Below are 26,331 nucleotides of genomic sequence, written 5' to 3'. Positions count from 1 at the left end.
AAGCAGACCTTGCGGCTACAGGGGGGCCAGGAGGTATAGGGGCCCCATGAGGCCCTAATTCATATACAATTTCAATTCGTACTGGAAAAACTGGTCAACCTCTAGACATATTGGGGGCCTGAAAATAATTTGCTGTGTGTCTCAGTAATATCTAATCACGCCACTGTTTAAAAGCCTTTATGTTGCTGGCCCCAGAGATATACATGACTATGTACCTGTAGGTGGAACCTATCGTGGTTTACCTACTAGCAACATCATGTTTATTTTGGTGTGATCATTTCCAAAACAGCAGCCAGAATTAGATATTGTACGTCACATATAAAAGAAGCATCTGGCACACCCAGCAGCAGCTGCACCTTTTTTACCACTCGCTCTTTCTGTAGCTACACACTGTCATACCTCCCAGCATTTTGGAAATAGAAAGTAGAACAAAAAGATTTGCCCATTTTTGTGGCCACACCCCCTAATTACCATGTCCATTTTACAAAATTTGTCAGGTTATAGACTTTCGAACTACGGATGCACCGAAGGATTCAGCCGAACCCACGAATCCTTTGTGAAAGATTCGACTGAATATCGAACCAAATCCGAACCCTAATTTGCATATGCAAATCAGCGAGAGGAGGGAAAAAGTTAGTCGCGCATGAAATTTGCGGATAAAATTTTTTTTACTTCCTTGTTTTGTGACGAAAAGTCACATGATTTTAAGGATTCGGATTCAGTTCCACCAAGCACAAGGACTCGGCCTAATCCGAATCCTGCTGAAAATGGCCGAATCCTGGTCGAATACTGAATCAAATCCTGGATTCGGTGCATCCCTAGTTTGAACACATTTCTGTATTTTTTATGTGCTATTACAGTTTTGCTAATGAAGGTAAATTGCCCTTTGAGCTGCAAGTCACAGTTTCCCCAAGAGACCTGCTTATCTTAAATTGTTACAATTGTTTCTTTGCTTATCTTAAATTGTTACAAAAGTATCGAAGTGCACCTGCCATGTATTCTGGGTACTCTGCCAAAAGGCAATTAAGTTTTAGAAACTTATATATCTGTGTCTTATGTATCTTTTTCTAGCTGTTCACTGCAGGAGATCAAGGAGAAAGTCGGGACTAGGGATGTAGCGAACGTCGGAAAAAAAGTTCGCGAACATATTCGCGAACTTGCGCAAAAATGCGAGCGGTTCGCGAACGGTTCGCGAACCCCATAGACTTCAATGGGAAGGCGAACTTTAACATCTAGAAAAGACATTTCTGGCCAGAAAAATGATTTTAAAGTTGTTTAAAGGGTGCAACGACCTGGACAGTGGCATGCCAGAGGGGGATCAAGGGCAAAAATGTATCTGAAAAATCTGCCTGTGTGTGCTTGGAAGAGATAGTGTAGGGGGAGAGCTGTTAGTGATTTCAGGGACAGATGATAGTAAGTTTGCTGGCTAGTAATCTGCTTGATACTGCTCTGTATTGGAGGGACAGAAGTCTGCAGGGATTTGAGGGACATTTTAGCTTAGGTAGCTTTGCTGGCTAGTAATCTACTGTTCTCTTTAAACAACTGCCATACGTTGACCTTGTAGGCATTGTTTGCCCAGTTTTTTTGGACGCAGCCACTGAAGCACAGTTGCCAGAAAAAATATGCCATATAAATGCTGAAAATAGTAATTTTTCGCCATACGTTGACCTTGTAGACATTGTTTGCCCAGTTTTTTTGGACGCAGCCACTGAAGCACAGTTGCCAGAAAAAATATGCCATATAAATGCTGAAAATAGTAATTTTTCGCCATACGTTGACCTTGTAGACATTGTTTGCCCAGTTTTTTTGGTTGCAGCCACTGAAGCACAGTTGCCAGAAAAAATATGCCACATAAATGCTGAAAATAGTCATTTTTTGCCATATACGTTGAGTCAACGTATGGCAAAAAAAGACTATTTTCAGCATTTATATGGCATATTTTTTCTGGCCTCTGTGCTTCAGTGGCTGTGGCCAAAAAAACTGGGCAAACAATGCCTACAAGGTCAACGTCGTTGACCTTGTAGGCATTGTTTGCCCAGTTTTTTTGGCCACAGCCACTGAAGCACAGAGGCCAGAAAAAATATGCCATATAAATGCTGAAAATAGTCATTTTTTTGGTCGCAGCCACTGAAGCACAGTTGCCAGAAAAATTATGCCATATAAATGCTGAAAATATAAATTTTTTTGGTTGCAGCCACTGAAGCACAGAGGCCAGAAAAATTATGCCATATAAATGCAGAAAATATGCATTTTTTTGGTCGCAGCCACTGAAGCACAGTTGACAGAAAAATTATGCCATATAAATGCTGAAAATATAAATTTTTTTGGTTGCAGCCACTGAAGCACAGAGGCCAGAAAAATTATGCCATATAAATGCAGAAAATATGCATTTTTTTGGTCGCAGCCACTGAAGCACAGTTGCCAGAAAAATTATGCCATATAAATGCTGAAAATAGTAATTTTTTTGGTTGCAGCCACTGAAGCACAGAGGCCAGAAAAATTATGCCATATAAATGCAGAAAATATGCATTTTTTTGGTCGCAGCCACTGAAGCACAGTTGACAGAAAAATTATGCCATATAAATGCTGAAAATATAAATTTTTTTGGTTGCAGCCACTGAAGCACAGAGGCCAGAAAAATTATGTCATATAAATGCAGAAAATAGGCATTTTTTTGGTCGCAGCCACTGAAGCACAGAGGCCAGAAAAAATTAAACCAGTAGGGTTTGCACCCTAGTTTGTAACGGTGGCGGAGGGAGGAGGAGGACGCTAAAGGACAGCTGTGTGTGGAGTCATGAGGCTTGAAGAGAAGGACAGCTGCATAGAAGTCAGAACAAGTCTTCCGGCGTGCAGTAACCCTCCGAGATCCACCCCTCATTCATTTTAATAAAGGTCAGGTAATCGACACTTTTGTGACCTAGGCGAGTTCTCTTCTCAGTTACAATCCCTCCTGCTGCACTGAAGGTCCTTTCTGAGAGCACACTTGAGGCTGGGCAAGACAAGAGGTTCATGGCAAATTGTGACAGCTCTGGCCACAGATCAAGCCTGCGCACCCAGTAGTCCAGGGGTTCATCGCTCCTCAGAGTGTCGATATCTGCAGTTAATGCCAGGTAGTCCGCTACCTGCCGGTCGAGGCGTTCTTTGAGGGTGGATCCAGAAGGGTTGTGGCGCTGCCTTGGACAGAAAAACATTTGCATGTCTGACGTTACAGACTGGCCAAAGGGCTTTGTCCTTGCAGGTGTGCTCGTGGCAGGATTACTGGCACCTCTGCCCCTGGAATGTTGATGAGTTCCTGAAGTGACATCACCCTTAAAAGCATTGTACAACATGTTTTGCAGGCTGGTTTGTAAATGCCGCATCTTTTCGGACTTGTGGTATGTTGGTAACATTTCTGACACTTTATGCTTGTACCGAGGGTCTAGTAGCGTTGCGACCCAGTACAGGTCCTTCTCCTTAAGCCTCTTGATACGGGGGTCCTTCAACAGGCATGACAGCATGAAAGACCCCATTCTCACAAGGTTGGATGCAGAGCTATCCATCTCCGCTTCCTCATTATCAAGGACTGCATCATCCACGGTCTCCTCCCCCCAGCCACGTACAAGACCAGGGGTCCCCAAAAGGTCACCACTAGCCCCCTGGGAAGCCTGCTCCTGTTGGTCCTCCTCCTCCTCCTCCACAAAGCCACCTTCCTCCTCTGACTCCACTTCTGGCACCTCTCCCTGCGTTGCAGCATGTGCCTGGGTTCGTTCTGGTGATTCCGACCAGAAATCGTGCGCTTCCAGCTCCTCGTCACGCTGGTCTACAGCCTCATCTGTCACTCGTCGCACGGCACGCTCCAGGAATAAAGCGAAGGGTATTAGGTCGCTGATGGTGCCTTCGGTGCGACTGACCATATTTGTCACCTCTTCAAAAGGTCGCATGAGCCTGCAGGCATCGCGCATAAGCACCCAGTAACGGGGGAAAAAAATCCCCAGCTGTGCAGATCCAGTCCTACCACCCAGTTCAAAAAGGTACTCGTTGACGGCCCTTTGTTGTTGCAGCAGACGTTCCAACATAAGGAGCGTTGAATTCCAGCGAGTCTGGCTGTCAGAAATCAAACGCCTGACTGGCATGTTGTAGCGCTGCTGAATGTCAGCAAGGCGTGCCATGGCTGTGTAGGAACGTCTGAAATGGGCCGACACCTTTCTGGACTGGGTGAGAACGTCCTGGAATCCTGGGTACTTGGAGACAAAACGTTGGACTATTAAATTTAACACATGTGCCATGCAGGGCACATGTGTTAAATTGCCTAGTCTCAACGCTGCCAACAGATTGCTTCCATTGTCACACACCACTTTTCCGATCTGCAGTTGGTGTGGGGTCAGCCACCGATCGGCCTGTGACTGCAGAGATGACAGGAGTACAGATCCGGTATGGTTTTTGCTTTCCAGGCACGTCATCCCCAAGACAGCGTGACAACGGCGTACCTGGCACGTCGAATAGCCTAGGGGGAGCTGGGGGTGCACAGGTGTGGAGGAGGAGAAGGAGGACCCAGCAGCAGAGTAAGAAGAAGAAGAAGACGAGGTAGAGAGCGATGGAGGAGTAGAGGTGGTGGCAGAACCGCGTGCAATCCGTGGCGGTGACACCAACTCCACTGTTGTTGTTGAGCTACCCATTCCCTGCTTCCCAGCCATTACCAAGTTCACCCAGTGGGCAGTGTAGGTGACATACCTGCCCTGACCATGCTTGGAGGACCATGCGTCAGTAGTCATATGGACCTTTGGCCCAACACTAAGTGACAGAGATGCGGTAACTTGGCTCTGCACATGTTGGTACAGGTGTGGTATTCCCTTTTTAGAAAAAAAATTGCGGCTGGGTACCTTCCACTGCGGTGTCCCAATTGCTACAAATTTGCGGAAGGCCTCAGAGTCCACCAGCTGGTATGGTAAAAGCTGGCGGGCTAAGAGTGCAGACAAGCCAGCTGTCAGACGCCGGGCAAGGGGGTGACAGTCAGACATTGGCTTCTTACGCTCAAACATGGCCTTCACAGAAACTTGGCTGGTGGCAGATGACTGGGAATGGGAACAGGTGGTCAAGGTGGAAGGCGGAGTGGAGGGTGGTTCAGACGGGTCAAGGAGAGCAGAGGTAGAGCAGTAAGATGCTGGACCAGAAGGAGTGTGGCTTTTAGTTTGCCTGTTGCCTTTGAGGTGTTGCTCCCAAAGTGCTTTGTGCTTGCCGCTCATGTGCCTTCGCATAGAAGTTGTACCTATGTGGCTGTTGGGCTTACCAAGGCTCAGTTTCTGACTGCACTCATTGCAAATTACAATGCTTTTGTCAGAGGCACACACATTAAAAAAATCCCACACTGCTGACTTTTTGGAAGTGTGCGATCTGGCGGTAACAGTAGAAGTTGGCGGAGTTGGCGGTATTGGCGGCAATGGCGGGTGCGTTGGCCGGCTGAACACAGGTGCCGATACATGTTGTTGCCCTACTGATCCCTGCGGGCTGTCCTCCCTGCTTCTTCTAAGTCTTATTCTCCTACTGCCTCTCTGACTCTCCGTCTCTCCATCTGAACTACCCTCCTCTTGCTCTCTTCTACTAGGCACCCACAAAACATCAATCTCCTCATCATCATTCTCCTCAGATGCATCAATTTCTTCTGACACATCACAGAAGGAAGCAGCAGCGGGGACCTCCTCCTCATCACTCATTATGTCCATCTCTATCGTGTTCTCTGCCAGAATTAAATCTGGTGTAAGGTCCTCATCTCCTTCATCTTCTTCTGGCAATAATGGTTGCGCATTACTCAGTTCAAGAAACTCATGGGAAAATAACTCCTCTGACCCCAGTGAAGAAGGGGCACCGGTGGTGGAGGAAGTGTTACGTGGGGTGGCCATAGCAGTGGAGGATGAGGAGGATGTTGTGGTAAAGTTAGAAACGGTAGAGGATGGGGTGTGCTGTGTAAGCCAGTCAACTACCTCTTCAGCATTTTGGGAGTTCAGGGTCATTGGCTTTTTAAAACTGGGCAATTTGCTAGGGCCACAGGATTGCATAGCAGCACGGCCCCTAGCACGGCCTCTGCGTGGCGGCCTGCCTTTGCCTGGCATTATTTTTAAAAAAACAACAACAACAACAAAAACTCAGTTGGTTTTTCTGGAAACGATAATACACACAGCTAGATGGCGGGTTGAAGAAAACACTGTGCAAATAATGCCTACAAAGTCAACGTATACACTACTACAGCGGTGGATACGGATTACGTAAAATATATGAATGCTGCTTGAAAAAAAGTAACTCAAGTGGTTTTTCTAGAGACGATAATATTATCAATATTTAGACAAAATGTGAACAAGGTCACACAGCTCGATGGCGGGTTGAAGAAAACAGTGTGCAAATAATGCCTACAAGGTCAACGTATACACTACTACAGCGGTGGATACGGATTACGTAAAATATATGAATGCTGCTTGAAAAAAAGTAACTCAAGTGGTTTTTCTAGAGACGATAATATTATCAATATTTAGACAAAATGTGAACAAGCTCACACAGCTCGATGGCGGGTTGAAGAAAACAGTGTGCAAATAATGCCTACAAGGTCAACGTATACACTACTACAGCGGTGGATACGGATTACGTAAAATATATGAATGCTGCTTGAAAAAAAGTAACTCAAGTGGTTTTTCTAGAGACGATAATATTATCAATATTTAGACAAAATGTGAACAAGCTCACACAGCTCGATGGCGGGTTGAAGAAAACAGTGTGCAAATAATGCCTACAAGGTCAACGTATACACTACTACAGCGGTGGATACGGATTACGTAAAATATATGAATGCTGCTTGAAAAAAAGTAACTCAAGTGGTTTTTCTAGAGACGATAATATTATCAATATTTAGACAAAATGTGAACAAGGTCACACAGCTCGATGGCGGGTTGAAGAAAACAGTGTGCAAATAATGCCTACAAGGTCAACGTATACACTACTACAGCGGTGGATACGGATTACGTAAAATATATGAATGCTGCTTGAAAAAAAGTAACTCAAGTGGTTTTTCTAGAGACGATAATATTATCAATATTTAGACAAAATGTGAACAAGGTCACACAGCTCGATGGCGGGTTGAAGAAAACAGTGTGCAAATAATGCCTACAAGGTCAACGTATACACTACTACAGCGGTGGATACGGATTACGTAAAATATATGAATGCTGCTTGAAAAAAAGTAACTCAAGTGGTTTTTCTAGAGACGATAATATTATCAATATTTAGACAAAATGTGAACAAGGTCACACAGCTCGATGGCGGGTTGAAGAAAACAGTGTGCAAATAATGCCTACAAGGTCAACGTATACACTACTACAGCGGTGGATACGGATTACGTAAAATATATTATGGCTGCTTGAAAAAAGTGACTCCGGTGTTTTTTCTGGAGACGGTAATATTATGGATATTTAGACAGAATGTGAACAAGGTCACACAGCTCGATGGCGGGTTGAAGAAAACAGTGTGCAAATAATGCCTACAAGGCCAACGTATACACTACTACAGCGGTGGATACGGATTACGTAAAATATATGAATGCTGCTTGAAAAAAGTGACTCCGGTGTTTTTTCTGGAGACGGTAATATTATGGATATTTAGACAGAATGTGAACAAGGTCACACAGCTCGATGGCGGGTTGAAGAAAACAGTGTGCAAATAATGCCTACAAGGCCAACGTATACACTACTACAGCGGTGGATACGGATTACGTAAAATATATGAATGCTGCTTGAAAAAAGTGACTCCGGTGTTTTTTCTGGAGACGGTAATATTATGGATATTTAGACAGAATGTGAACAAGGTCACACAGCTCGATGGCGGGTTGAAGAAAACAGTGTGCAAATAATGCCTACAAGGCCAACGTATACACTACTACAGCGGTGGATACGGATTACGTAAAATATATGAATGCTGCTTGAAAAAAGTGACTCCAGTGTTTTTTCTGGAGACGGTAATATTATGGATATTTAGACAGAATGGGAACAAGGTCACACAGCTCGATGGCGGGTTGAAGAAAACAGTGTGCAAATAATGCCTACAAGGCCAACGTATACACTACTACAGCGGTGGATACGGATTACGTAAAATATATTATGGCTGCTTGAAAAAAGTGACTCCGGTGTTTTTTCTGGAGACGGTAATATTATGGATATTTAGACAGAATGTGAACAAGGTCACACAGCTCGATGGCGGGTTGAAGAAAACAGTGTGCAAATAATGCCTACAAGGCCAACGTATACACTACTACAGCGGTGGATACGGATTACGTAAAATATATGAATGCTGCTTGAAAAAAGTGACTCCGGTGTTTTTTCTGGAGACGGTAATATTATGGATATTTAGACAGAATGTGAACAAGGTCACACAGCTCGATGGCGGGTTGAAGAAAACAGTGTGCAAATAATGCCTACAAGGCCAACGTATACACTACTACAGCGGTGGATACGGATTACGTAAAATATATTATGGCTGCTTGAAAAAAGTGACTCCGGTGTTTTTTCTGGAGACGGTAATATTATGGATATTTAGACAGAATGTGAACAAGGTCACACAGCTCGATGGCGGGTTGAAGAAAACAGTGTGCAAATAATGCCTACAAGGCCAACGTATACACTACTACAGCGGTGGATACGGATTACGTAAAATATATTATGGCTGCTTGAAAAAAGTGACTCCGGTGTTTTTTCTGGAGACGGTAATATTATGGATATTTAGACAGAATGTGAACAAGGTCACACAGCTCGATGGCGGGTTGAAGAAAACAGTGTGCAAATAATGCCTACAGGGCAAATAATGCCTAAAAGGTCAACTTATACACTACTACAGCGGTAGTAAAATAAAAAAAAGTAAAATAAAAAAAAAATGAATATTAAAAAAAAAAAATTAAAGTTGGTGCTGCTGAACTACTAGGAGCAGCAGATTAGCACACCAGTCCCACTCCCCAACACTGCTAGACTAATAGCACTGGGCTCTTATAGTAGTAGTAGTAGTAGTAGTAGTAGAACAACAAAAAAATAAATAAAAGCAGTCCTTACAAGGACTACTGTTATTGCAGCAGTCAGCAGATGAGATCAGAAGCAGGACAGCTGCCCACTGCAGCTACATACAGAGCACTGCAGTAGAAGGTAGATTACTAGCCAGCAAAGCTACCTAAGCTTAAATGTCCCTCAAACCCCTGCAGACTTCTGTCCCTCCAATAACAGAGCAGTATCAAAACGATTACTAGCCAGCAAACTTTCAACTGTCCCTGAAATCACTAACAGGCAGCAGCTCTCTCCCTACACTATCTCTTCAGCACACACAGGCAGAGTGAAAAAACGCTGCAGGGCTTCGGTTTTTATAGGGAAGGGGAGTGGTCCAGGGGAGAGCTTCCTGATTGGCTGCCATGTACCTGCTGGTCTGGGGTGAGAGGGCAAAAAAAAGCGCCAACAATGGCGAACCCAAAATGGCGAACGTCGCGCGACGTTCGCGAACTTCCGGCGAGCGCGAACACCCGATGTTCGCGCGAACAAGTTCGCCGGCGAACAGTTCGCGACATCTCTAGTCGGGACTAGTGATGGGTGAATTTGTCCCGTTGTCCCGCGAAATTTTGACGCTGGCGACAACCGACATGCATTAAAGTTAATGGGCGTCCGTTTAATTGTCGACAGCGTCAGGACTGTAGCCAGCGTCAAAAAAATTTGACGCGGGTGAATTTTCGCGGCAACTTTATTTGCCAGCGGAAATGAGCGGTGAATTCGTGCCTGGCGAATACATGCGCCCATCACTAGTCGGGACATTTCAGTAACAAACCCAGGACTGCGGGATGAGCTGTCAAAATCGGGACTGTTCTGCGAAAAACAGGACAGTTGGGAGGTACTGTATGCACTGTGAATCCCAGGCTATAAAGATCCAGTTTATAGTTAACAGAGCCTGAGCTTGACTTATTATGTTCAGCACCTTGATCTTCCTAATAACAAGCGTAATTACTACATGTTATAGGATGTTGCAACACAGCAAAGCCAAGTGACTTGCAAGAATTACACCGTCATTTCGAAATCTGGGGAAATACTGGCGTTGCGATCAGATAAGAGCAAGCGACCGGCTCATTGCAGGGACTCATTTCTTATTTGCCGTTCTCAGAACAACTCAAAGGTAAAGTCTGTCCAAAGTTTATTGCTTTTAGGCAAACATATCTTTTATTTAATGAGGATTTCTACACTGGGGTTCATGAGTCATTCATTCTGGGTGAGGCTGATACTTTTTATTATTATTATCTCTCACCTACAGTGAATATTATGTGTGTTTCACGTTACCTTGCCTGTGTATTGAGTTAGCTCTGTCAAATCAATTTAATTTATGCTAAAACTCAAGGTTAATACTATTATTGTACTTCATAGTGATCATAGTAATATACTGTAACCTTGTCAAAATTATTAAAGGACCAGTAACATAAATTTTTTTAAAAAAAAATTGTTTAATTTTAACGAAAAAAATACCAAGACAGTTTTAACTGTTAAATCGCAAAACTTTTATTAAGAAATTACTTATTGATTCTCTGCATGCACTCCTTTTCAAACATGGTGACAGGGCAACAATCCATTGTGCGGCGCTCAATTTCTCCTCCCAAAAAAGAAACCCACCGATGCAGTTCCACTGTGCAAGGTTTATGCCCTTGAACACTGGGAGGCTCATTTTTTAACATTGGGCATATTTGCCCATGGGCAGTTACCTATAGCAACCAATCAGTGATTAGCTTTTTGAAGCTAGCTGCAATGAATGCAGCAATCTGATTGGTTGCCATGGGTTACTGCCCATGGGCAAATTTGCCCAGTGTTGATAAATGACCCCCAGTGATTGGTATATTCAAAGAAGTGGTTCACCTTTACATTAACTCTTATGTTATAGAATGGCCAATTCTAAGCAACTTTTCAGTTGGTCTTCATTATTGATTTCTTATAGTTTTTTTAAATTTGCCTTCTTCTTCTGACTCTTTCCAGCTTTCAAATGGGGGGGAGGGGGTCACTGACCCCATCTAAAAAACAAATGCTCTGTAAGGCTACACATTTATTGTTATTGTTACTTTTTATTCCTCATCTTTCTATTCAGGCCTCTCCTATTCATATTCCAGTCTCTTATTCAAATCAATGCATGGTTGCTAGGGGAATTTGGACCCTACCAACCAGATGGCTGAAATCACAAACTGGAGAGCTGCTGAATAAAAAGCCAAATAACTATAAAAACACAAATAAAAAAAATGAAAACCAATTGCAAATTGTCTTAAAATATCCCTCTCTACATCATAGTAACAGTTAAATTAGACTTTACTATGTGGGGGTGGGTAAAAAGATTGTACATTGTAGCTTGTCTGTATGTCAGAAAATGAATGTTGCGTAAGCCATAAAATGGTGATGGGGGCTTGTCCAGTATTTATCTTTTGTTTATATCCTCAATTACTTCTCTTTTCTTCTGAAAACATCCCAGCGGGGTAACGGGGGGGGGGGGGGCTCTTTATCAACACCAAGTCATTGACCAATGGCAATTGACGATTTTATATAATTAGCAGAATGATGAAAGTCATTTATGTTTGTTTACATATATTTATTTTCTCTTTGATTATTTGTGACCCAACAGTATGTGGCGTTACTACCAGTCCCTCGGAACCTTTGCTTTTGGTAAGTTCTGTATCAGATTAACTGTTTTATACATTTCCTTCCCTCCATCCTGTGTATAACGGTCTCTTTCTTACTTCAGTGCTGCCAGTCTGTTGGGTGATCATTGCAGAGACTAAATCCATAGGTGAGTTATCACTAGTATTTGTATTGCTAATAATTGTACTGAATGATACATGGGGGACCCTGATATAATGTGGGGCGTCTAATTAAAATGGCAAAAAGCAGAGGGCAGAGTGGGGGGAAAGCAGATATAGTAGGGCCTAATAGAGATAGCAGGGCAATAAATATAATTGGGTAAAATAGTGATGGTAGAACAAGATGAAGACAGTGTAGCAAGAGTAGGGTAAAACAGCGACAGTATAATGAACTCATGACAATAAAGCAGGATAAAAACAGTAGGGCAATGTGACAACAATATAAAAAGCAGAGGACAGAGTTGGGGGGGCAGGTTTAATAGGACAAGAGACTATAGGGCCAAATAGAGGAAGATAAAGACAGTAAGGACAGTAGGGTAATATAGAGAACATTTGATAAAATAAAGAAAGACAGAGACAGTAGGGTCAAATAAGGACAGGTGGGTAAGATAGAGAAAGTTGGACCAAATAGATTGAGACAGTTGCATCAAATAGAGAAAGACAGAGATGGTAGGGTAAAATAAGGACAGTAGGGTAAGATAGAGACAGTTGGACCAAACAGAGAAAGATTGAGACAGTAAGGACTATAGGGTAATATAGAGACAGACCAACTAGAGAAGACAGAGACAGTAGGGTAAAATAAGGATAGTAGGGTAAGATAAAGACAGTTGGACCAAACAGAGAAAGACAGAGACAGTAGGGTCAAATAAGGACAGGTGGGTGAGATAGAGACAGTTGGAACAAACAGAAAAAGACTGAGACAGTAGGGTCAAATAAGGACTGGGGGGTAAGATAGAGACAGTTGGACCAAACAAAGATAGATATATAAGATAGAGACAGTAAGGTGGAAATAGTAGAATGCCAGGATAGCTAGAGTAGGGTAAGACAGAGAAAGTAGGATGAGCTGGTGACAATTGGAACGATAGGAACAGTAGGGTAATATGGCAGCACAATGACAAGATGACAAGAGTGGGGTAAGGTAGACAGTAGGCAATAGTAGGGCATGATGTGACAGTCAGACAAGGTGACAGTAGGACAAGATGGCAACAGTAAGACAATGTGGTGACAGAAGGGCAAGTTGGCAAATTTAGCGTAAGTTTGTAATAGAAGGGCAAGATAGAGACGAAGATATCACCAGTAACACTTTATATCAGTGTGACCAGTCTGTAGCCTTCAAATGATTATTGGACTAGAGCTTGTACCAGCCATTGTCAGTCTTTAGTTAAGTTCACCAATAGTTAAAGGGTGATAATTTGCATACGGTGACAATGGGCCCCACTTCTCCTAAAGACAACACATAATATTATTTTAAATAGTTGGTGCTTTTTGGGTGGGGACTTTAGAAATGACTCTGGGGTTTCTCTATGATATGAATATGGGTGTGTCCTATTCACTCTCATTAAAGCTGGGTGTGATGTGTGTGAGTCAAGGGAATGTTTGTAGAATGAAGTCCATGAGGAAATAACGTGTGAGATCCAAGGACTGGGAAACAGGATAAGAGCAAGTCTGTTCTTATTATAGTTGAACCTCTCAGACACTTTATCAGTCTCTATGAATGTGCCAGACCTTCCTGCACTTACCTGGTACAGAGCTAGGTGGCGCCACTCATATGATATTATATTTACTACAGATAAGTCTATCAGTGATACTTCAAAAATCCTCCTGGTTCATCTGAAATGGGAGGGACAAGATCACCCACCTCTAAGTTGGGAAAGTTAATTGTATATTTAATTAAAAACGAGGCTGAATGGGACATGCCCTGTATGTTGGCATATAAACCCCAGATGCTGCACTTTAGTTTAAAGGAACGGTTCAATGTAAAAATAAAAACTGGGTAAATAAATTGGTTGTGCAAAATAAAAAAATGTTTCTAATATAGTTAGTTAGGCAAAAATGCAATGTATAATGATGGGCGAATAAATTCACCTGGCGAGAATTTCCGAGTTTCGCCGGCAGTGAATAATTTAGAAAATTCACTGGTGTCAAAAACTTTGGACAAGTGTCCGCAAAGTCGATCGCATCAAAATCGATGTGTGTCAACAATGTTTGGACGCCCATAACTTTTGCAAATTTTTCACCGTTATTCGTGGGAAATTCACAAATATTTCGACAAAGGGAAATCTTTAGTAATGTATAAAGGCTGGAGTGAGTGGATGTGTAACATAATAGCCAGAACACTACTTCCTGCTTTTCAGCTCTCTAACTCTGAGTTAGTCAGTGACTATAAGGGGAGCCACATGGGACATAACTGTTTAATGAGTTTGCAATTGATCCTCAGCATTCAGCTCAGATTCAAAAGCAAACTGTTATGACCCATGTGGCTTCCCCTCAAGTCTCTGATTGGTTACTGCCTGGTAACCAATCAGTGTAAACCAAGAGAGCTGAAAAGCAGGAAGTAGTGTTCTGGTTATTATGTTACACATCCAGTCACTCCAGTCTTTATACATTACATTTTTGGCTAAATAACTATATTAGATACATTTTTTATTTTGCACAGCCTATCTATTTACCCAGTTTTTATTTTTACACTGGACAATTCCTTTAAAAGGATTGAGCTACTCATCAGGCAGAATATAGATAAGGATAGGGTTGCCACCCCTATTATTTTGAACTGGGCTTCTCACATTTTCAACGGGATGTCCATTCAAAACTTTCTGTCCGGTTTAGAAATCCAGCCAGTTGTTTCAATGTGGTGCAATGACCCCACCCTGGGCATCATAACCCCTCCCACGTCATTGTGCCCTACTCTGATGTCATCATGCCCGTCCCAACATCACTGCCCCGCCCCCAATGCTATTCGTCCCGCCCCATTGTTTGGGCTGCCGTGAAATGTGGGAACCCTAATCCCTCCGCCGATGCCTACCTTCTCTTCTCTCTAAGAATTCAGATAGAAAAGGGAAAACATGACTTTAGTTGCTGGAGGACCAGAAGATATTTGCTGGGGGTGGGCAGAGTGAAACGTAATAAAAGGTGCAGAGTTTACACCGGGACTAGTAACCCATAGCAACTAGTGATGGGCGAATTTATTCGCTGCAAATTCGCCGGCGTCAAAAAAAGGCTCCGTTTCGCGAATTTTTCACCATTTCCCAAATTTCTCGAGAAATTTGCGAATTTTTTGGCGAAGCGAAACGCCCCAAATTTGCCCATCACTAATAGCAACCAATAAGCAGGTGACGTATTATGAATAATTATAGATATTATTATGAATAGTTGCTATGGGTTACTAGACCTGATGCAATTTATATTCCAGTAGCCTGGATAACCCTGACAGTCGTTGAGATGAATTCCTATTGGGATGCTGGGAGTTATAGTTCTGCAGCCACAGAGCTTTTTCTAATCTTTTCTTTCCATGACAGGTACTGAGTGCCCGGCTAATAGTTACTGGGGGTGTTTGAGGACCTGCATGGAGAGCTGTGATAAACTCGACAACGTTAACCCCGTGTGCCCTGTCATGTGCACTTGGGGTTGTGAGTGTAAACCCGGATACATCCTCCAATCACAATCGTCTAAAGTGTGTGTCCCCTACAGCGACTGCAACGTCACCTGTCCCCCCAACATGCATTTCAGGCCTTGCTCACCCCACTCTCGACTCACCTGTGAGCTAATAAATGCCGCCCTCCCCGTGCTGCCCACCTGCAGCCCCCAGTGCTTCTGTGATGAAGGATTTGCCTTTACTAGAGACCGGAGCAGACCCTGTATTCCCCTGGGAGAATGCTCCAAGCAGCAAGTGCAAAATGCGGCCCTGGACTGACAGAGATAACAACTGAAGGACCCGGGGGGCAGAACTAGAAACATAGTTTGTTCCTGAAAGTCATGTTTCCATTTAAAGGGCATTACTTTGTTAAAGGGGGTGCTTCACCTTTAAGTTAACTTTTAGTATGTTATAGAATGACTAATTCTAAGCACCTTTTCAATTGGCCTTTATTATTATTTTTTTTTTTTTTATAGTTTTTGAATTATTTACCTTCTGACTCTTTCCAGCTTTCAAATGGGGGTCACTGACCCCATCCAAAAAAAATGCTCTGTTTTAGGGGCAGATTTACCAAAGGTCAAAGGGCAAATTTGAATTTAAAAAAATCAAATTTGAGCTAATTTTTGTGTGCTTCGACTAGGGAATAGTCAAAAATTCAAATATCGAAATTTATCATGTACTGTCTCTTTAAAAATTCAACTTCGACCATTCACCATCTAAAACCTGCCAAATTGCTGTTTTAGCCTATGGGGAACCTCCTAGAAACTATCTGAAGTCAATTGGCAAACTATAAAAATATCAAAGTATTTTTTTGCAAATACTTCGAATTCGATCGAATGCGCTGTTACCTTGATTCATACGATTCGAATTTCATTGAAAACTGACCTATTTGATCAGAATCGGATCTATTAGTCCAAAAAAAAAACTTTGATTTTTTTGATAAATTTCGGTCTTTTTTAATTAGAATTTCGAAGTTATGGGAGTCCAAAAAAACTCCCATTACTTTGAAATTCGACCCTTGATAAATCTGCCCCTTATTGTTATTGCTGTTTTTTACTGCTCATCTTTCTATTCAGGCCTCTCCTTTTCATATTCCAGTCTCTTATTCAAATCAGTGCATGGTTGCTAGGGTAATTTGGACCCTAGCAACCAGATTGCTGAAATTTCAAACTGAAGAGCTGCTGAATAAAAATCTCAATAACTCAGAAACCACAAATAATAAAAAATTAAAACCAATTGCAAATTGTCTCAGAATATCGTTCTCTACATCTTACTAACAGTTAATTTAAAGGTGAACAACCCCTCTAATAAGCATTTCATATAATGGTATAACGTTTTTCTCTCTCGTTTTATCTCTGCTATTAAACCAAACAACACAATTAATTTATTCTATTCAGTTCTTGGCTTAATGGAAGTAGAAAAAAATATCGGTATGAGGGGATGCACCCCCAAACCCTCATTTTCAAAATGAAAGTAGGAGACAACCCAATGGTATAACATCAGACATGTCAACCTCAGTGTGTTTTAGCCACACCTTTTTACAACCTTGGTCACGCCCTTTCTCTGTCCATAGCAGCCTGAAAGTATTTTCAAATTCAGAACTAGTGTAGGGAAGTGGCACAATAAAAATAAGTAAAATGTGAGTTTTCATAGTACAGGTATGGGATCCATTATCCAGAAACTGGTTATTCAGGAAGCTCTGAATTATGGAATGGCTGTCTCCCATAGACTTCATTTTATCCAAATATTCCAAATTTTTAAACATGATTTCCTTTTTCTGTGTAATAATAAAACAGTCGCTTGTACTTGATCCCAACTAAGATATAATTAATCCTTATTGGAAGCAAAACCAGCCTATTGGGTTTATTTAATGTTTACATTATTTTCCAGTAGACTTAAGGTATGAAGATGCAAATTATAGAAAGATCTGTTCTCCAGAAAACCCCAGGTCCCAAGCATTCTGGATAACGGGTCCCATAGCTGAAGTATGTTCTGTTATTAGTAGAGGGCTAGAAAGCTAACTGTATGAGTAATGTAAGATAGGTAGTGTATTCTCTGGGAGAGCTTAGGGTAGCCCTACCAGCTTTTATGTCAGATCTTGGGACAAGCGAAATATTCTGCCTTGAAAAAATGCCCATAGACTCTAATGTATACTAAAAAATGTTACATGGTTTGAAAAGTGTCACGTGAATTTTTCGCCATTTTGCGAATTTTCAGTGAAGCGAAACAGGTCAGATTTGCCAATCACTAGACCAGATCCTTTAGTCAGGCAGTGACAGGTAAATTCTTTTTTATTATATGGGGTGGGAGTAGAGTCCAAGGAATGTGACCTCATGAGGGAGTTAGTGGTCAAGTTTGTGGGCCAACTGTTCTTTTATTATTTTTTTTTAATTTGTTTTTTATTGAGTTTGTCATTTTCCAACAGAAAAACAAGCATTAAAAACTTGAAACCAAGCGCTTTACAACAGTCTCAGCGGTTGCATTTGGGCCAACTGGTCTTTAGTGAGGACCAGTGTGCTGAGCAGCCCAAAGGCCCAACAATGTGTATAAGGGTAAAAGCACACGGAAAAGTTCAATCAGATCTTCTCTAATCCTGCCATGCAACAGTACAAGATTTGTAGGACCCCCCTATAGCTAGAATGTAAAGTCAGATCAGATGGTGTGGCTTGTTGTAGTTTGTTCAGGCATCTATACCCTACAGGCAATGTATTTCAATGAGATAAAAGTCGAAGTCGTGTTGCTTTCGATGGAAACATTTCCATGTAGTTTACACATCAGATTTTTGTATTAGTCCCATTATATTCTGACCCATCCGACTACATTCAACTTGTAGGAATGCCATCCAAACCATCCTACAAAATCTCCTGGGGTGTTTAGCCCTATGTAGTAGTGATGTGCGGTTCGAGAACAATTCGACCCACATCCGACCCTAAGCTGCCCCTCCACCACCTGCACCCAACCTTAAAGGAGAACTAAACCCCTACCTACTACCCTAGATAGTCCCCCTCCCTGTTTCCTCCATGCGTAGTTCATTACCCATGAAAGTGTCCTGAATACATTGCTCATGTATCGGTGCAGAGTAAGCGCAGTGGAGCTCATGGGCATCATCTTTTGGATCTTCGGACTTCATCTGTAAGGAATCGCCGTATTTGCGCCTGCGCAGTTGGAGCAGTATTCAAGTACGTGGCAACAGCGCATGAACCAAAAGTGCAGTGAATTGATGAAGGCAAGGAAGAGGACCTGAAGAAGACAGAAGATCTGGAATATGGTGCCCATGAGTTCCACTGCACTTACTCTGCACTGATACGTGAGCAATGTATTCGGGACACTTTTAGGGGTAATGAACTATATGGGGGGAAGCAGGGAGGGGGACTATCTAGGGTTGAAGATATGGACTTTTCTTATTGGGGTGGGGGTTAGTTCTTCTGAGTTAGGCAAGCCTCCAAATTTATAGACCCACTCCACAATGACATGACGGAAGGGGTGGGGCCATGCAGGAGCAAATCACTCACTGGAGATCGAAGCAGGCACAGTAAGGTCATGGGTGGGGAGAGCGGAAGGAGGAGCTGAATCTGAATCTGCCCACAACCCAACAATTGTATGCAGAAATCGACCCAAACCCACCCAATCCGCGGGTCCCACAGGTATCGGGTCACTACTATGTAGGGTCAGTACCTTGTTGAATATTGCCAGAATAGCTAGTGAGTGAATAATTATTTCAAGAGTTTCCCCAAAAGACATGACAATCAATGTTCCCTCCTTCCTTCACAGCCATGTGCGCAAAAAGATTCTATTGTGACAGGTGTTGTTTAACAAGGGGCCAAAGGCTAGACTAATGTTTTATAATGTTTTTAAGCAGAATTTAAATGTATTTTAAATTGACATAATAGCAAACAATTAAGAATTAAACCCCTGAGCTAGCACTCCTAAATGAAAGCATCATTTTTACATGAAATGCAAGTTAATATTATGCAAACTGGGAACTGAGCTTCTGTATGTGCTGGAAACTGCACTGTACTCTCTTAACCAGCAGGTGGAGCCCCAGATTTAATAGAATGCATTTGGTATTGGCTATATCCAATGGTCACCCTAGCCAGTGATTCTACTGAACCCATTACTGGAAATGAGTCTTTGCTCAGGAGTGAACCAGAGGCAGAGAGAGAGGCAGGAATTCTGTCCCCAGTTATCACTTAGAAAATTAAAACAAGCCCTACCATGCTCATCATTATCTGGCCACTGAGGGCGATATTCCTTCTTTGGATGAGAAACCCTTATCAGAGTAGACATGCCCGCTCACCTTTATATAAATAAATCAACATATGTGTACTGTATATATATATAATGATCCCTATGCTAATTAATCTGCATAAATCGAACATTTATAGAAAAACAGTGACTATAAACCACTCTAAAAAGTCGGTGGGGTTTATGGGTGGATTGAACAGTGTATGGTTGTAACTGGGCATGGCCATGATGTGGTCTACATAACTAAATTGTAATAAGACTGTGGGAAAACCCCTTCCAAACAGGTGCTGGGAGAGAGGGGGAACAGCAACACGTGAGACCTGAGAGAGAGGGAGAGCAGCAGGAAGTGAGAAATTAGAGAGAGAGGGGCATCAGGACTTAGGCCCGAGAGAGAGAGAGATAGAGAGAGAGAGAGAGAGAGAGAGAGAGAGAGAGAGAGAGAGGGAGAGCAGCAGAAAGTGAGAAATGTGAGAGGGAGGGGCATCAGGACGTTAGCCCTGAGAGAGAGAGAGAGAGAGAGAGAGAGAGAGAGAGAGAGAGCAGAAAGTGAAGCCGAGAGAGAGGGAGAGCAGCAGGAAGTGAGAAATGAGAGAGGGAGGGGCATCAGGATGTTAGGCGAGATTGAGAGAGAGAGAGAGAGAGAGAGAGAGAGAGAGAGAGAGAGAGAGAGAGAGAGAGAGAGAACAAGAAGTGAAGCCCGAGAGAGAGGGGAAGCAGCAGAAACTTAGGCCAGAGGGTGGGGGGCAGCAGGAAGTTAGGCCTGAGAGAGTGGGGGAGCAGCAACAAGTGAGACCTGACAGAGAGGAGGGAGCATCAGGAAGTTAGGCCTGAGAGAGAGGGGGAGCAGCAGGAAGTGAAGCCCGAGAGAGAGGGGGAGCAGAGGGAGGCCTGAGTGGGGAGGGGTCAGCAAAGAAAGGGGCCTCAGACCAATACACATGTCAAATAAATGGGGAACCCCCGTGGTAGCTAGGTGCACTATTGTCAGGGTGCAGAAGGAAAGGGAGTCCTTTGTGAGAGTGCTGAAGAAATATTCACTTTATCGGGCCCCCCAGCTGATCACATATGAAACAATGTGAAGTCTCTCCTGACTGGCAGACTATTTACAGAAGTGACTCATTGCTCATATTCTCCCTGCAAACAAACCTCTCAGCCTTGTGCTTGTGATTGAGAGAAATTCCCAGGCAGAGGAATTACAGGACAACCTGGAAGGAGGCTTGTCATTATATCATTATATATATATAGTTATATACACCTATACCCAGGTTTTCCTCCTCACTCACATACAGTATAAACATGTGAATTCATATGTGTTTAGAGAGTTATTAGAGAATATTTATAGAAACCCAAGGGTTAACTGATCTGGTACATTGGGGCATGCATAACATAATGTAGCTCAGGCAACATCAGTTAACCCTTGCATTTCTGTTGGAACACAAAAATCCACATTAACATTTGTACCTTTATTAACACTGGTTTCTGGGCCTCATACCACAGACGCCTAAATAAGTTGCTTGATTACCCCTTGTGTATATCAACTTCATTTATTGGTGCCAGAGGCCAACCCCTGTTACAATATATTTGTCTTGCCGGGATTTGTAAATATGTAAGCGAAGGTGAGAAATGTTCATAAATTATTTAAAGTTCAATTTGCATAGGGGGAGAAGCTGCTAATCTGGTAGTGCAAAGCTTCCCAGTAAAATCAATACATTCCCTAATTACCCACTTGCATTACTGGAAAAACCTGTATAGAGACTGTGCTGCAAATATCTGAGCTGAAAAGAGATTTAGTGTCACTAATTCATCTGTATGTTCTGCCCAAGCTGCAGGCTGAGCTATATAAGAAACTCTCTCATGTACTGTATTACAGGGGTTAATGTACCCCCTAGTTATACAGGGAACTCTGAGTATCACTCATGTATTATAAGGGATAATGTATCCCCCGCTGTAAATGATAAGGATATTAAAAGTCACTGAGGGGTTGTTCTGTGACCATATAAAGGCAAAAGGCTGCAGGCTGAGTTATAAAGGGAACTCTGAGTATCACTCATGTATTATAAGGGATAATGTACCCCCGACTGTAAATGATAAGGATATTAGAAGTCACTGAGGGGTTGTTCTGTGACCATATAAAGGCACAAGGCTGCAGGCTGAGTTATACAGGGAACTCTGAGGATCACTCATGTATTATAAGGGATAATGTACCCCCGACTGTAAATGATAAGGATATTAGAAGTCACTGAGGGGTTGTTCTGTGACCATATAAAGGCACAAAACTGCAGGGTGAGTTATACAGGGAACTCTGAGTATCACTCATGTATTAAAAGGGATAATGTACCCCCTACTGTAAATGATAAGGATATTAGAAGTCTCTCGGGTTCTGTGACCATATAAAGGCACCAGGCTACAGGCTGAGTTATACAGGGAACTCTGAGTATCACTCATGTATTATAAGGGATATTGTACCCCCTACTGTAAATGATAAGGATATTAGAAGTCACTGAGGGGTTGTTCTGTGACCATATAAAGGTACAAGGCTGCAGGCTGAGTTATAAAGGGAACTCTGAGTATCACTCATGTATTATAAGGGATAATGTACCCCCTACTGTAAATGATAAGGATATTAGAAGTCACTGAGGGGTTGTTCTGTGACCAAATAAAGGCACAAAACTGCAGGGTGAGTTATACAGGGAACTCTGAGTATCACTCATGTATTAAAAGGGATAATGTACCCCCTACTGTAAATGATAAGGATATTAGAAGTCTCTCGGGTTCTGTGACCATATAAAGGCACCAGGCTACAGGCTGAGTTATACAGGGAACTCTGAGTATCACTCATGTATTATAAGGGATATTGTACCCCCTACTGTAAATGATAAGGATATTAGAAATCACTGGGTGGTTGTTCTGTGACCATATAAGGACACAAGGCTGCAGGCTGAGTTATACAGGGAACTCTGAGTATCACTCATGTATTATAATGGATAATGTACCCCCTACTGTAAATGATAAGGATATTAGAAGTCACTGAGGGGTAGTTCTGTGACCATATAAAGGCACAAGGCTGCAGGCTGAGTTATACAGGGAACTCTGAGTATCACTCATGTATTATAATGGATAATGTACCCCCTACTGTAAATGATAAGGATATTAGAAGTCACTGAGGGGTTGTTCTGTGACCATATAAAGGCACAAGGCTGCAGGCTGAGTTATACAGGGAACTCTGAGGATCACTCATGTATTATAAGGGATAATGTACCCCCGACTGTAAATGATAAGGATATTAGAAGTCACTGAGGGGTTGTTCTGTGACCATATAAAGGCACAAAACTGCAGGGTGAGTTATACAGGGAACTCTGAGTATCACGCATGTATTATAAAGGATAATGTACCCCCTACTGTAAATGATAAGGATATTAGAAGTCTCTCGGGTTCTGTGACCATATAAAGGCACCAGGCTACAGGCTGAGTTATACAGGGAACTCTGAGTATCACTCATGTATTATAAGGGATATTGTACCCCCTACTGTAAATGATAAGGATATTAGAAGTCACTGAGGGGTTGTTCTGTGACCATATAAAGACACAAGGCTGCAGGCTGAGTTATACAGGGAACTCTGAGTATCACGCATGTATTATAAAGGATAATGTACCCCCTACTGTAAATGATAAGGATATTAGAAGTCACTGAGGGGTTGTTCTGTGACCATATAAAGGTACAAGGCTGCAGGCTGAGTTATAAAGGGAACTCTGAGTATCACTCATGTATTATAAGGGATAATGTACCCCCTACTGTAAATGATAAGGATATTAGAAGTCTCTCGGGTTCTGTGACCATATAAAGGCACCAGGCTACAGGCTGAGTTATACAGGGAACTCTGAGTATCACGCATGTATTATAAAGGATAATGTACCCCCTACTGTAAATGATAAGGATATTAGAAGTCACTGAGAGGTTGTTCTGTGACCATATAAAGGTACAAGGCTGCAGGCTGAGTTATAAAGGGAACTCTGAGTATCACTCATGTATTATAAGGGATAATGTACCCCCGACTGTAAATGATAAGGATATTAGAAGTCACTGAGGGGTTGTTCTGTGACCAAATAAAGGCACAAAACTGCAGGGTGAGTTATACAGGGAACTCTGAGTATCACTCATGTATTAAAAGGGATAATGTACCCCCTACTGTAAATGATAAGGATATTAGAAGTCTCTCGGGTTCTGTGACCATATAAAGGCACCAGGCTACAGGCTGAGTTATACAGGGAACTCTGAGTATCACTCATGTATTATAAGGGATATTGTACCCCCTACTGTAAATGATAAGGATATTAGAAATCACTGGGTGGTTGTTCTGTGACCATATAAGGACACAAGGCTGCAGGCTGAGTTATACAGGGAACTCTGAGTATCACTCATGTATTATAATGGATAATGTACCCCCTACTGTAAATGATAAGGATATTAGAAGTCACTGAGGGGTAGTTCTGTGACCATATAAAGGCACAAGGCTGCAGGCTGAGTTATACAGGGAACTCTGAGTATCACTCATGTATTATAATGGATAATGTACCCCCTACTGTAAATGATAAGGATATTAGAAGTCTCTGAGGGGTTCTGTGACCACAAGGATTGATTGATAGCACTAGACAGGTGCCTAATATAAGGTCTGTTCTGTGATTGTAATTAGACCCTGGCATATCAAGTAAACAGAGACCCAAAGAGGCCCAGTAAATAGTGACTGTCTTCATCATACAGCAGCTCTTCTGATATTTGTCAGAACCTACAGAGCCAATCTGAATCTGCCTAATATATAGTGTTTTATAGGGTTAATAGAGTTTAGTCTGACATGCGACTGTTGGACAAATAATAATCACATTTCCGCTCCAGACCTGGATGTCCTGACGAAGGAGTGAACATCTTGGCAAATATAATCTCAGTCTAATGTCAAGTCCAGGTATTTGTGTGGATGACCTGAAGATACTGAAGGAAAAGCAGAACTATAAACAACTGAAGAACCAGGGATTAGAAACTCTAGTTAATCTCACAATGTTACACAGGGAAGGCCTAATGTTGGGGTAATATATAAGCTGCTATTAAGATGAAAGCAAGGATAATGTATTCCTATACTTATTTGTAGGGCTGTTCTGTATCTGTTCTATTTATGAGGATATTTAGGTAAATATATTACAATTTATGATATATTTAATTAAACATTAAAGGGGCTCTTCACCTTTACACCAACTTTTAGTATGTTATAGAACGGCCAATTCTAAGCAACTTTTCAATTGGTTTTCATTATTTATTAGTTTTATAGTTATTTGCCTTTTCCTTCTGACTCTTTCCAGCTTTCAAATGGGGGTCACTGACCCCATCTAAAAACAAATGCTCTGTAAGGCTACACATGTATTATTATCGTTACTTTTTTAATACTCATCTTTCTATTCAGGCCTCTCCTGTTCATATTCCAGTTACCTATCCAAATCAATGCATGGTTGCTACAGTAATTTGGACCCTAGCAACTGGATTGTTTTAATAGGGAAGTGGAGAGCTGCTGAATAAAAAGCCAAATAACTTAAAAAATCACAAAAAATAAAAAAACAATTTGAAAATGGCCTCAGAATATCTCTCTACACTGTACTTAAAGTTAATTTAAAGGTGAACAACCCTTTTAAGGGACGGAGAATTATACTGATCAGTAAACACCAATCTTAACTGTCAGAAAAGAACAGTAGCAATTACTAAAAGCTCAGGTCAGAGTGTTCCTGTTCCTCCTGATTCTGCACTGACTGGGTCACTAAACAATGCAGGCGGGGAGCCCAATCTCTGAACTGGATCACTCTTAATTCAACTTATAATTGAACCACTCAATGGCTTTAACTGTTTGGATTCTGAACATGACGTTTAATCACTAAGCTGACATTTAGTGCTGCATTGCTCAGTTGGGCTGGGCCAACATATTGGGGTACCCAAGGCAAATCCTGGGCCTCACTCTGATCCTCACTGCTGATCCAATGTGCTCATGGCCTGAGTTAGAGGAGGCAAAAGAGGGAGGTACCTAGGGTCCTAGAACCCCCCTTGCACTCTAGATACCTGCTCTTCTGCCGACCCCTAGTTCTGGTCCTGGTATTGCCAGTAGATACTAAATTACAGTCAGTTATAATGGAGCTATAACCAAATCTAACTGCTGATTAGTTTCTCTTTGCAAGTTTTCTTTTCTGTCTTGAAGATGTCTTATGGGGGATTTGACATTTCAAATTGGCCATATGAGGCAATACGGTTCTGAATTAAGAATACAGTCATATGAAAAAGTTTGGGAACCCCTCTCAGTTGCATAATGATTTACTCCACTTTCAACAAAAAAAGATACCAGTGGTATATCTTTCATTTCCCAGGAACATCTGAGTACTGGGGTGTTTTCTGAACAAAGATTTTTAGTGAAGCAAATGTGAAAAACTGACTGTGCAAAAATGTCGATACCCTTGTTATTTTGCTAATTTGAATGCATATAAATGTTCAATACTGATTACTGGCAACACCAAATTGGTTGGATTAAGCCTTGAACTTCATAGGCAGGTGTGTCCAATCATGAGAAAAGGTATTTAAGGTGACCAATTGCAAGTTGTGCTTCTGTTTGACTCTCCCCTGAAGAGTGACAGCATGGGATCCTCAAAACAACTCTCAAAAGATCTGAAAACAAAGATTATTCAGTATCATGGTTTAGGGGAAGGCTACAAAAAGCTTCTCAGAGGTTTAAACTGTCAGTTTCAATTGTAAGGAATGTAATCAGGAAATGGAAGGCCA

At 42.0% G+C, this 26,331-nt stretch overlaps 1 protein-coding gene across 1 annotated transcript; it reads left to right on the top strand.

The window, feature by feature from the left end:
- Positions 1-10,080: 10,080 nt before the first annotated feature.
- Positions 10,081-15,733, top strand: LOC108696921 (alpha-tectorin). Its single transcript, XM_018226629.2, has 4 exons — positions 10,081-10,158; positions 11,638-11,678; positions 11,758-11,802; positions 15,169-15,733. Exons 2-4 carry the CDS (start codon positions 11,639-11,641, stop codon positions 15,561-15,563), a joined length of 480 nt encoding a protein of 159 aa, XP_018082118.1. The 5' UTR covers positions 10,081-10,158; position 11,638; the 3' UTR covers positions 15,564-15,733.
- Positions 15,734-26,331: the final 10,598 nt, after the last annotated feature.

Source organism: Xenopus laevis, chromosome 7L (genome assembly GCF_017654675.1).
Source record: "Xenopus laevis strain J_2021 chromosome 7L, Xenopus_laevis_v10.1, whole genome shotgun sequence".
NCBI classification, from domain to species: Eukaryota; Metazoa; Chordata; class Amphibia; order Anura; family Pipidae; genus Xenopus; species Xenopus laevis.
The sequence above is the reverse complement of the archived record's forward strand: the minus strand, read 5'-3'. Positions and strand labels throughout refer to the sequence as shown.